Source organism: Electrophorus electricus, chromosome 1 (genome assembly GCF_013358815.1).
Source record: "Electrophorus electricus isolate fEleEle1 chromosome 1, fEleEle1.pri, whole genome shotgun sequence".
Lineage (NCBI taxonomy): Eukaryota > Metazoa > Chordata > Actinopteri > Gymnotiformes > Gymnotidae > Electrophorus > Electrophorus electricus.
In genome coordinates, this window is record NC_049535.1 from 24,410,185 (window position 1) to 24,423,314 (window position 13,130).

At 46.7% G+C, this 13,130-nt stretch overlaps 1 protein-coding gene across 2 annotated transcripts in view; it reads right to left on the reverse strand.

Annotated features, from left to right (window-relative positions):
• sept9a (septin 9a) overlaps positions 1-13,130 on the reverse strand; it is a 45,612-nt gene that overhangs the window by 25,876 nt on the left and 6,606 nt on the right. Inside the window, exons 1-2 of one of the 2 annotated variants that reach the window (XM_035525860.1) lie at positions 11,360-11,699; positions 4,289-4,975 (exon numbers count right to left, since the gene is read on the reverse strand). In XM_035525860.1, the coding sequence (XP_035381753.1) occupies positions 4,289-4,975; positions 11,360-11,414 (742 nt within the window). In that variant the 5' untranslated portion in view covers positions 11,415-11,699. Of the gene's footprint in view, positions 1-4,288; positions 4,976-11,359; positions 11,700-13,130 lie in introns of those variants that run through there. The other variant, XM_035525863.1, reaches the window with a different exon arrangement.

Here is a 13,130-nt window from a genome sequence, read left to right on the forward strand (position 1 = left end):
AACAGAACGTATATAAGCCATAAACTCTGGCAACAGAGGCTGGCACCCGCATTTATGACGTCCTTTCACAAGTACAGGCAGTTCTGGCCGGCTCCCCTATCCCTGGGGCGTACCGAGCCGGCTTCGCCTACGGCCGGCAGGGTGTGCCGTGCAACGCGTGGAAGCCCCTGCACGAACCATCTCAGCTGCTGCACTTCTGAAGGTGGCGTGAGGAAGGTGCAGAGCCTAGGGACCCGATGACGTCTGGCCAGAGGCAGCACTGCAGCTCCGCAGAGCCGCCCCCTCCGCACCGGGGAATTTGCCATTTCGTGTGGGCGTAACGAATATACAAACAAGCTCTGGAAAAACAGTGCAAAGGGCAAGGAGTGCATCTCCAGGTCACGCCAAACACGTCTATGCTTACTGAGCTCTCGCTTGCTCCGCCTCCCCGCTATCTGATTGGATGAGCACTGGCTGCTCTCCAGAGGGCGCGCACAGCAGGTGATTCATCACTTAAAACAGCTCTCTACCATGTGACAAGCACAGGCTCCACTCCCCCAGTCTGGCCGTCAAAAGCTCTTTATCTGAGAAGAGGTAAAGAAATTTCAGCCAAGGGAATCGGCACGAAGCAGAGGGGTGACGTGGGAGCACTTATCCGCCTGAAAGTACGCAGCACGTGAACACGTTCCACCGGGTTGGCCGCTGGAAACTTCACAACGTTAACTCAAAAAAAGGCACTGAAGCTCTAGAGCTCCTTTATTCACAGAGGGCCACTGAGTCAAGAAAACGTACCCGGGCCAGCCGCAGGAAAGCGGACAGAGAATGGACCGGCTTCTCCCTGGGCTGAGGAATGCACTCCTACTCCAGTGACCAATCCAGCGCAGGTCAGCCAGACAGTAACACACATCTGGAGCTCTCAGAGCGCAGCGGGAGAGAAGCACACCTCGACACACATGGCCACGGCCGACAGAAGATCCGCTCGCACTGGCTAACTGGTAAAGAGCGAGCACAGCGTTACAGCTCAGCTAAACATGGGACACCGCGTTCCTGACAAGAAGGCGTTGGCGCAGCACACAAAATATCGTAGGCATGTAACAAGTGACTTAAAAACCTGTGAAGGACTGTGGCTCGACATACATCTAGCTCTTCTTATTCAGCGCATGATGAAATTCACCCTCCATGGGCATGGGTCATGGGTCACTGAAGCACAGGGAAATGCTCAAATTACTTCCTGAGGTCAGGGAAGAGGTCAGACTTAAGTTGGCTGTGGTCAACTGGCTCACTCTGCCCAACGAAAGGGCCTGGGAGGCTGTGATTCATCGTAACCCTTTCACCTGGGATATGGAAATAGTTGTGATGCAGCTTGCTCGTGAGACACAAGTTAACATCCAGTTAAGAATAGCGGAACAAAATAAACATTTTCAACAACAGAAAAATGATAAAAAAAGACTTAGTTAATGTTTATCTGCTAAAAGCTTCTTATGTCCTATTGTTAGACTGCCCAGTCACTTTATTAGTTTGATAAATGAGTCCCAGCTGCAAGTTCATCAGTGGTCCTGTGTTCAGACCAGAGTCCAGTGATGAACAGGGGCAGAGGCAAGTAGTTTGCACTTTCAGGTGTAAAAATAAAAAGGAAGTGACCTAGTGACCGAGCCCAAGACCTACTGACTGAGCCTAACACAGCATTCGGGGGAGAGAAGACACTTGCATACATGCTCTCAGATCAGTGCTGCTGGAAAAGTATTTGCTTTAATGAACAAACCTGAATGTTTCCCTCCAAACCAACACATTACTCAATAAATAAACAATCAGCAAATCAAAACTGCACATTATGTGAAAATATCTAAAAGCCCACTATCTTTTGCACTGGTCTGGTCACCTTGATGCTGTAGTATCTAATTTAATATAGCAAAAATATTTAAGTACACATTTAGCTTAATTCAGCAAAATATTTTATACAGGAGAACCAAACGCTGACTGAGCAACCCAACACTCAGCACCTAACACTCACCAGGCCCTTCTGAAGGACCTCTGCAGGTTTCTTAGGCCTCCCTGTGCTTACCATCTTCACAGACCTTCTCATGAACACCAGAAACAATAACCCAGAGCACGGTCACATTAAAGAGCCGACTTCTCTTATCTCACTGCTAAGATCTATGCCTTCTGTTCCAGTTTAACAGCACCATCGCAAAGTAAAACCACAGCATCGATTGGGCGGTCACGTGCATCTGCGAGGTTGCTTTCAAACAGCCAGGCAACCACAACTGTCGTGTTACGAACAGCAGTGGAGCTAGCGGGACAAAACAGAAGCTCTAACTGCACCGAGGAGCAAAGCCTGGGGAGGGGAGCACTTCTCAGAGCTCACAGCTCAGCCAGCTGCAGCAGGGTCAAGCACGCGTTGCCAGTTTCACTTCCACGCACACCAGATGGACAGGGGTCCATCTGGCCACGGTGCACGCACACACATGTACGCCAGCGCTCTCTGGATTGAACTAGGAGAGAGATGGCAGATCCGTGCTGGACTTGAGATGCACCGGTAATTGAACCCAAATGTGGCCCGTGTTGCTCTGCTCACATCTTGAAAAGGTTTTCCGCCGCGTCTGGGTTCTCTCCCCAACTTACCCCCCCCCCCCAACAAAGGGCTTTAAGCAATTGGTGAGGCTTCCCAAAATCCTTAAAAGACAAACAAACAAAAATGGCACCCAATGAGGCTGCTAGCATCAGGCCCTTAACAAGTTGAATGCAGCACATTTACATGAGAAGACCACCAGGGTGTTAGAGCTGAGGCTTGAACACTTTCTGTATTTACACCCTACATTGATGAACTCCAGATCTGGAACGTCGCACCTACAATCTGCCTGCGTCTGGGGCAGAGCCTCAAATCCCTGCGATGGTTTACTGTGCTCTCTAGCTCAGACTCGTGCGGCAAACCAACATCTGAGCGTTTGACTTTTATGGCACGGTTAGAGGCACTTCTGTACGCATCTAAAGTGAACACATTTGCCTTGGAGTTGTGGCAGCAATTGCGATGCTGGAAGAATGCGTTATTCCATAGCACAGAAGGGAAAAAACAGCATCTATCCCATGTTTCGGAGGACCAGTGCTGGCGGAGCACCACGCTAAGAATTCCTCCCATCACTTCCCCAACAGAGACGTCAGAGCCAAGTCCATCGCTGGCTGACAAGGGGTCATTTACAACTGGGAGCATAAAGAGTGTGTCGGAGGCTGACGTGACCGATTAGGCCGCAGTGTTTTTCAGTCTGAGACAGGCAGAGGAACACCAGGGGAAAGAAAGAAGAAAAAAAAAAAAAAAAAAAAAAAAAAACAGCAAATAGATTAAAAACTCGAGAACCGCCAGAGTCCTGCTTTAGGTTAGGATTCAGAATCAGACTCTCCATAGCCCCATTGCTCACGCCTAGATGGTTGGATTCTTGGTATTCATGAGTCATACTTCTGGAAGGGCCTTTAGTCAGAGTTATTTTGAGCTCCTAAAAAAGCCCATGGTAGTTCACTCCCTCCAAGTCATCAATTATCAATACAACCATCCCTAGTGCAGCACAAAATGCAGCCCACATCAGCAGCTCCACAACCTGATATGTGTAGAGACCAAGTGGCCTTCAGCGCTACACACAGACCATTAAAACTTGGCGCAGCGCCTTTCCCCAACATGCAAAGACACTGCTGAAAGATCGTGCAGCGCAAAAAAAGCTCAGGTGCAAGGACAGCGTCGCAGCCTAACAGCTAGTCGGCAGGTCGTGAATGTCGACGCGACCCGAGCGAAACGTGTCACGCATGGTTGCCAGCGTGACACCAGGTCCTGCAGCTCAGCTTGCGGCCAGTGCATCGCAGCTGCCTGATGTTGGTCGGAACCGTGACTCCGCGGGGCATGTCCTTTCCTCTGACAAACTCTTGCTTTCATCATCGCCACAGATTATAGTCTGAATATACCAGGATGGATTAAACTTGCAGGTTGTTCTTATGAAGGCGATATCCTAGTCAGAGCACAACATGTCCCTGAAATTACACATTACAATCAAAATGACTTGACATTTATTCAGTAAGATAATGTCACAAGAAAATATTTAAGAACTGACATGCAGAAGTCATGGGTTAATGCTCATTTGATAAAACCAAAGGAATCGGCATCATCCCATGATTTTCACCAACAGTTTAAGGCAGCCTGTACTAAACAGGCACTGGAGCCTTAAATCAGCAGAGTTGACTTAGGCAGGAGTGGAACAGGAACGAGGAATTCTGCCCATGAGAAGTTACACATGAAAGCATGGGAATAATGGCTGCAGTGACTCACGCTCTGGGGCTCTGTTGAAGTTCTCCTGCATTGCTGGTGGGGTTTTATACTCGGTAAAACTTGGGATGCCGCTGACTGCTGAGGTGAAGCTGTTCTCAGACTCTCTGGCTGGAGATGGGGTCTCCACCTGTCTGTTCACGGACATCTCAGGCCGTCTGGACAGAGGTGACATCTCCACGGGGCTTGAAGACTCCATCTTCCTCTGGACAGGCTCGGGGATCCGGGAGGCCAGCGCAGGGGCGTCGGCTCTTCGTAGGGGAGCCGTGGGCTCCTGTGGTCGGCCCAGAGTGATCTCCGCCCTCCTGTGAGGCCCCACCTCCGGAGTTCTGTTATGGAGCGAGACTTCGGGTCTCTTCAGGCCAAAGCGGGTGATGCCTGGGCTGGGTGAGCTGTCCACTTGCTTAGAGGAAATGTCGATGGAGATCTCCGTCCTGCGCGAAGATGCCTCGGGAACACGGACTCCGGAAAGCTCCACACGCCGCAGACCACTCTTAGGGGAGCGTTGGCAACTGGAGGAGCTTTCCGAGCCATGTCTGGAGGAACTGTCAGAGTTGCGGGAGCTCAGGTCATGGAAGCGGCTAGTGGCAGAGCTGGTGGAAGAGCGCAGTGGATTGGCCGTTCTGCGGGAAAGAGGTGAGGGGTTTGTGGTGGTGTCCACCTCCTCCACTTCAAACGATCTTTTTAGAGCTGCAGAGAGAAGAGAGAGAAATATTTTAAAATTGCTTGAAGAATAATGTACCTTCGGATGCAAAATGTCTCGAGACATCTCTGCGGTGAATGATCTATGGTTATTAAAAGCCGAGCGATAAATAACGAAACTGTTTTCGTTCTCTTACAGTGCCTTTATATTTAACCTGGACAGGTCCTAACAACTTGGGCTTTGGACAACATGTAACGAGGTGACTTAATTAGCTGCACACATAGACAGCTAGATAATCGCTATTAGAAAGTCGCGAAGTAAACCTTTCTCGTCTTGAAACGGGAGAACCGATTCGATATTCGAAACTCCATTTATCCTCTTGGTGATAGGATAATAAGGTTTGTAAATTGGAGCTAACTGTCCTTCACCCGATATGCTTAAACTGTTTCCCGCCCTTCCGTGACAGTTCCGTAAAATGAACCTTCTCTGAAAGCATCGATTAAAGTAAAAGTTACTTGTACAGAGATAGTGGACGTTTAGAGTCAGTTTACAAGATGACTGTACTTTTACGATAACTCTTACTCTTAGTGTTAGAAGGCATTGAAACGATGTTTAGACTAGTCCACTATTTGAATGAAAATCTGCCGAGTGAACTTAGACGCGAGGATCAGAGTAACGGGCCACAAACGGGACGAGTTAACAACAGACTAATATTGGCGCTAGAAAGTCGTACCTGATTTGACACGTTTAAAGTGTCTTGACAACATTGCCACCATGCAACCCTTCAGACCACACCAACACACGCAGGCGGCCAATTCAATCAAGTCTGCTACAAAATCTTCCGTGCTTTATGGGAAACGTAGTTTGGCGGAGCGCAAAATATGCGGCAAATTCTGGGTAAAGCAAGTTTGTATGTTATGTTTGATTAGCAAGATTATAGAGGCCGATGGTCTTACTAAACGATCGGTTTTTGTGTTTGCTATATTGGTCGCTGCCAATTTAACATGGACCAATATTATTTTTTTTCAGATGGAGACACATTTGGAGATGTAGAAACATTTGTACTGAGACTGTGGATTAGTATTATAACAAGGGTGCATTTATTACTTGCCATCTGTTGGGTACTTGGAAAAATGCACACTCGTGCATGTAAAGATGCGGTTGGTGCCTTGGACCATTTGGCTGAACTAATCTCTGTGATATTTCAGGATGCCAATGCCACACATGCCTCAGACATATCAGAGGACAGGGCCACACCCAAGGCTTCTGAGCAGGTGGCTGGCCTCCATCCAGCTGGCCATCCGTGCACACTAAAATACTAATCCCACAGTCACAGCTATAGTGTGGAATAACTAATTAGGAGAGTTTGCTCTGTTAACAGAATTCTAGTCTAAAGCAATACTTCATGCTAATGAACTGCCTTCAATGCATGCAATTTTTATTTATTACAGTCTTTCACCTTTCACAGAAAAAAAAAAAAGTTTTTGACACCTTTTTTTTCCCCTATTGTGAAATGTATATTAAGTTTAATATTGTCTTACTGGTTGGTCAGGTAACTTTTTTTATTTTTAATATCCCCCCAGCAGATCTTGTGGCATTAATTTCACAGCTGGACCTTATTTCTCAGAGTCCATCAGTCTTTGAAGTTCTTACTGGCAGTCTTCCTCATGAGAAATGAATGATATCTGTACGTGATGCACTGTAAAAGCAGCTGTGGGACAGAACACCACCCGAACCTTACTAACTGAACTCTGCTTCTCATTAAGTTGAGTACCATCTGCCTCTTTATTTCTTCACTACTACAACAACATTAGGCCTATTTCAGTCATTTCCAATCCTGAAAACTCCCATTCCTAGGAGCCCAGGCTGGGAGACGGGGCCTTCTCGATCTGCCCGGTTTGCGCATGCCTGTGCTCCACGCTGTGGTTGCGGTCTGCTCTTTCGGAGGTAGCTGCAGAGTGCAGCTGGGAGTTCCTGTCCTTTCAGCGGTGCAGGCACGCTGGTGCTTGGGGGCCATGCTGCAGCACAGACATGGTCATTACAGAGCAGCAGCCCTCCACAACGAGCAGGCGGGCCATGGCACGCTCATCGCAATGCAGGAGAACACGTCAACCCGACGCGTGTGGATCGTGTTTCTTCCTAACACACAGGATGACCGGTCTGGACCTCATTCAACAGGAAGAGAGGAAGAGGTGACAGGCCTGTTGAGCAACCCAGAGAATGAGCTAGGCTCATTATTCAGTGATTTTGATTTGGTTTGTTGTATTACTCAGTCTATTCCTTTAAAGGACTGGGTATCTGATACAGCACTTTCAAAAGACCTATTTTAGATCTCTAGGGTTTCTTATGAAAGCACTCCTATCCTCACAGAAACTTTTCTAGAAGCTAACCATTGATGTAATTTCCTGTGAAAAGCTTGTGGTAGGATTAATAATGAGCTAAGCTAAGACTCACATGCCCTGCATAGCAAGAGTCCTGTCACCTCCAGGCACGCACGCACTCACTCACTCACTCACTCACTCCCACATACAGACCCTGCTTAAAACTGAATGGAAAATTACTCTGTGTGTGAAGCCAATAAAAGAGATGCTTAAACAGTCATCTGTATAAGTATGCATTACAAATCAGATACAGTCAGGGTTTGCTTTGATATCTTATGTGCCCACAACCAACCTTTTCATATTTTTCTCTAAGAGAGAGCAAAGGGAATAAGAGGATAAACAAATAAACAAAAAAAGCCTAAAAAACACCTGGGAAATGTTGGGGTGTCAGTTATGCATATCAGACATCTAAAAGGTAGGTGAAGGTTTAAAAGATTCCTCATCAGGTTCTGTACTGGGTAGAGCCCCATTACCCTTGCAGGGTGCAGGGATTTGGTGACAGAGGCACTTGGCAGTCTCCGACTGCACTTCTACTCTCCCGGCTTACCATATGAGGCCTGCCATCTCCTCAAAGACGCTAAAGACGTAGGCGAGCGGCAACTCTGTTATGTAAGAAGGCCCCTGTATAGCGAGTGCGTGTGTACATGAGTGATGTAGGGAAGGTAAAGTCAACTGATGCAACTCAAGACGTGTCTGACGAGGACCGGCCGTGAAACACTACGTCTAGCAGACCAGGACCACAGAGCACATTAAAATTCTCCAGTCAAGACCCAAGAACAGGGAAAAACATTTGACTTATTTCTGAAATTGCATTACTGAAAAAAATGGAACTAAATACTGTTTTGTTTTTATGGCGTCCCAGCGTAGATAAAACTGTTTCTAATTGTTTCATTGCATAATTAAGATCTAAATTAAGAAGAAAACAAAACTGAGAAGAAGCTCAAACCACAGAACCTAGCAGACAGACAGTCTGGAGGTACAAATCAGCTTAAACAAGCAAGAGCTTGATGCTTGTGCTGTGATGATGTGTTGGGCCTGGCTGGGTGCAGTTTGTTTGGGGAGTGTATGAAGCTACAGCTCTGGTGGAGAGCAGGGTCTGCATAGACAGACCGGAGACGTGGGCACTTACTCTCCCAGCACCCAGAGCTACAGCATAAGTTCAGATGCATTTCCTTAGCCACAAGATTCCACAACCACCACACTATTTTCTCACACCATGCCACTGTGGGAAACATGTACACACATACACAATATAAAACACGCATATTAATATATTAAACCAACACGTCCACGTGTGTTTGTTCATCTGTGGTGTATGGTATACAGTCTGTAAGCACCCATGGAAAGTACATTACATGTGTAGTGCAGTTCACTTTAGCTCATTTGCATTTGATTAGTGGTCAAAGTGCGGCTCTCATCTAGAAGCAGATGCATTAAAGGCGAGACCCTCCCTACTGAGGTTCATAGCTGCAGTATCTCTAGGAAAACCAGGACAGCATCACAGGTCCCTTGAGTGGAGGCCAAGGCACTAATAACGCATCCATGTCTGACTGATCCTAGCCGCAGCCTTTCTGCACTCATCCCCCCCCCCCCCCATCAGTCGTTTTTCCACTCTACTCTCTCGCTCACATATTCCCCTCTCCAAAAGCTCCCTTTCTAAGAAATATCATTAGACCTAATCTAAAGTGTCATCATAACTATGTGTATGTCCATGTGGACTGCCTCCAGACAGAGATGCTAGTTAGTAAGCATGCACTAAAATGCCTATAATATACTAACAAATCAGTTTAACATAAACATGTCAGGGAAAGGTATTTATGTTATTAGTATGATGTTGCTAAGGCCTGACAATTCCACAGATGTGCCGCTGTGGACTGAGCTGACATACGATGCCCATTTCGGAAACCCTCAGTGCCAATACTAATAGCAAATGAAGTGATTGCAGTGAGTGGAGAGAGCAGTCAGCCTCGACTAGCCCTCTGGCAGGTCGGCACAGTCAGTGTGTCCAGAAAAGTAGAAAAACAAACAAAGCACGGTAGTAGCACACACCTGTAGCTATGTTTTGTTTCACTGTTCCTGAAAGAGCCTGACATGAAGGCTTGCAGTGTGTATCACAGGAAATCAGTGGTGAGCAGTAGGTAAACACAGTCAGCTGTTATTGCCAATAAGACTGGAGATGATACACTGCCTGGACTCCCCTGGCGGCACTCAGATGAAAGGATTAGCGTGTCTGTCTGTCGGGCAGGTGCATGGTGGATATGAAGCATATTGTGGTTAATTAGCCACAACTAGTCGTTCTAGCATTTATTAGTAAACATTAAAAAAGTAATTGTTGCTGAGAATTAGTAGTGGAGAGCATATGGTATATAATGCAGGTTACTGGATGGATTCAGAAGACCTGTTTTTCTAAGCTGGCCAAACTGCTACAAAGTAGGTAGCAAGAGACTCTTTACGAAGTCCATATTTGACTTTACAATGTGGTCAGTCCAGCACATAAGCTCCATGAATAGCCATGTTTGATGGTGCAATTCCTCACACCATTAAGGTTCAAGTTCAGCAACATGAAAGTGCCAAAATGGCAGTATAATGATCGTGTTTCTTTTAGCAGGAATGAAGAGTGATCTGCCATCATGCTTGTCGGACTTGTTAGCGATGCAGCGAGGCCTAGCCTGAAATGGGCCTTGTGTGTCCTTACATTTCCCGAAAGCAGTGAACTGAGGCCATATAGAGCAGCCAGTCTGCAATCCTGAGGGAGAAATTTAGCTTCAAACACTAATAATAATTAGTTTGGAACAGGTTTTAATCCTAACCTACAAAGGATAAACAAGAATTCTTCGGTATCTACCTTTTATCAAAAAAAATCACAAGACTTGTGTATGCGTGTTTATGGGTGTGTGTGTGGGTGTGTGTGTGAGAGAGACAGAGAGGGAGAGAGAGAGAGAGGGAGAGATAGATAGATAGATAGATAGATAGATAGATAGATAGATAGATAGATAGATAGATAGATAGATAGATAGATAGATAGATAGATAGATAGATAGATAGATAGATAGATAGATAGATAGATAGATAGATAGAGTGTGTGTTATGAAAGTGAATTGTGGGTTTGCAGTTGCGTGTGTGTGTGTGTGCACGCATGCGTATTTCTATCTCAGGTGCATGTCGCTGTCATTCTCCCCTGGAATGCTGTAAGAGGAAAGCAGGTCACCCCCTTAAGCAGCACCACCCTCCCCAGTCTCAAGATAACATAAGCCATCCTCCCCACACGCCAGCGTGTAGCACATTATACACTCTCTCTCCTGCAAGGAACATACCAAGTGCTGACATACAAAGAGCCAGACAAATGCAGAGATGTCTCCTGTGTGTGTGTGTGTGTGTGTTGTATACAAATGCACGTACATGTGTGTGTGTGTACATGCATGCATGTGTCAACCAAAAGGCGTTTGTGTCTGTCAGGAGCTCTTCCAGCTGGATGAGGGGTGCTGAGAGAAGAGGAGTGAGGGGGAAGAAGAGGAACGACAGAGCAAATCAATGCCAGGAGAGGGGTGGGATAAAGAGGTAAAGGGAGCAGGAGATCCAGGTGTTAGCCCCAGTCATGGTCTGTTAAGAATGGCTTCTGGTGTCCAAAGTATCATTCATTTCATCACTGTGAGGAACTTTCTGCCAATACATGCAGCTCGGAGCAATAATATACATTGTGTGGAGTAAGTAAGCAAAAACACACACTCTCCTGCACACACACACACACACACACACATTTCCCACATGTCCTGCATGACACAGACACTCAGCAGAGACAGACACACGAGTTGAGAAGTAGTCCAGATAGGACAACAGAGAGAAACCGTTATTAACCAGAACCATCCAGACCTGACCACTCCAAACCCCATGCATTCACAATCTAAGCCCACAGTTTCTGAAGACTAACCAAAATCACAAATGTTTCCACACAAACGGAACGAGAAATGAAAAGTCGGAAATAGCTCCTGCTAGCTGACTCGGAGAGTGAGCCCACCAGTGAGAGTACTATGGAAGACAAAGGACACTGACCTTCAAAATCTGAGATGATCCCCTCCAAATGGACATTAACAGTGGAATCAGACATTTTGTGGGTGAGAATGGAAGCTTAGTACTCTGTCTCCCAGCAAGGCAAACTCTCACAGATGTGCTACCGTCTCCCGTCCCCAAACAAATCCCAAATTAGGAGGCAATGAGGGAGGGGGGGGAAAAAGCAATGGGTGCAGTCCACGGATCCACGGATCCAACCCTGCAACTTTCTTAAAGGACTAACTACTTTTCCTCTACTTCCTCCAGTACTTTGAGCGCAGCACAGCTCAGAATGAGCAAGCGATGACAACCCCCCACCCCCACTCACTCGCTCTCGCTCTCTCTCTCTTTCTCGCTAGTGCACTCACTTACTCCCTCTCTCTCTCTCTCCCTCGCTAGTGCACTCACTTACTCCCTCTCTCTCTCTCTCCCTCGCTAGTGCACTCACTTACTCCCTCTCTCTCTCTCTCTCTCCCTCGCTAGTGCACTCACTTACTCCCTCTCTCTCTCTCTCTCTCTCTCTCCCTCGCTAGTGCACTCACTTACTCCCTCTCTCTCTCTCTCTCTCTCTCCCTTGCTAGTGCACTCACTTACTCCCTCTCTCTCTCTCTCTCCCTCGCTAGTGCACTCACTTACTCCCTCTCTCTCTCTCTCTCTCCCTCGCTAGCGCTCTAACTTTCTCTCTTTCTCTCTCTCTCCCTCGCTAGCGCTCTAACTTTCTCTCTCTCTCTCTCTCCCTCGCTAGCGCTCTCACTTACTCTCTCGCTCTCTCTTTCCCTCCCTCCTCCCGGTCTCTGAAATGGGCTCTTCCAGGGAGAATTCAGCACGCCCACTTTATACACACACAGACATGAACAAATACACCACACACTCCCCACACACTGCATTCTCCACACACTCCGCACACGATATTGAAAAAAAAAGAAAAAAAAGAAAGGAAAGTAAGGAGAAAAACAGTCTGTGATTCCACTGTTGTAACTTCATACTGTGGATGTGGATAAAATTCATTAATACAAATGTGTGTGTGTTTGTGTGTGTGTGTGTGTGTGTGTGTGTGTGTGTGTGTGTGCGCGTGTGTGTAGAAATGCCCACATGCACACGTATGCACATGTGTACGTATGAGAAAGAAAGAGAGAAACAGAATTATGCTCTATTGTGGTCATCTATTGTGGTCATTCAGCCACACATATTTTAAAAGATATGTGAAGGAAATCATGCCTGCTCTTGGTGTTTGTTAAAACAGTGGCTTCCCCTGACGCTTCCTGAATTTGTGCACCGACACAACTTAAAAGCCTCAGGCCTGCAGCTCTTACGGCAAGAAGCTGACACCAGGTCACTATTAATCAGAACCATTTCCAACACCGACACCATGGCTGCATTCATTTTACTGTCTCGTGATGCTCCATTTTGAGTTTTTGCTCAAGTCTGAAATTTTTGCCTTGATTGTTCACGCTTGTAAGTGACCTGTTTCTGCCATCATTGTGAACAGATATCTGTCAACAATGTGTAACTGCATATGGACATCAGTGAAATTAGCAGAACAGACATCACTGTTGGGTGATGAGGGTCATAGAGGGGTCATCATGTGCTTTCTCATTGTCCTATATGGCTTAGTTATGCTGTGAATAACTTAATGCACGCTGTATTGAGAGACAATGCTTGCAGATCCATCATACAGTACATTTCACTGCTCTTCCTGTCCTCTCTCTCTCTCTCTCTCTCTCTCTCTCTCTCTCACCCTCTCTCTCTCTCTCTCTCTCTCTCTCTCTCACCA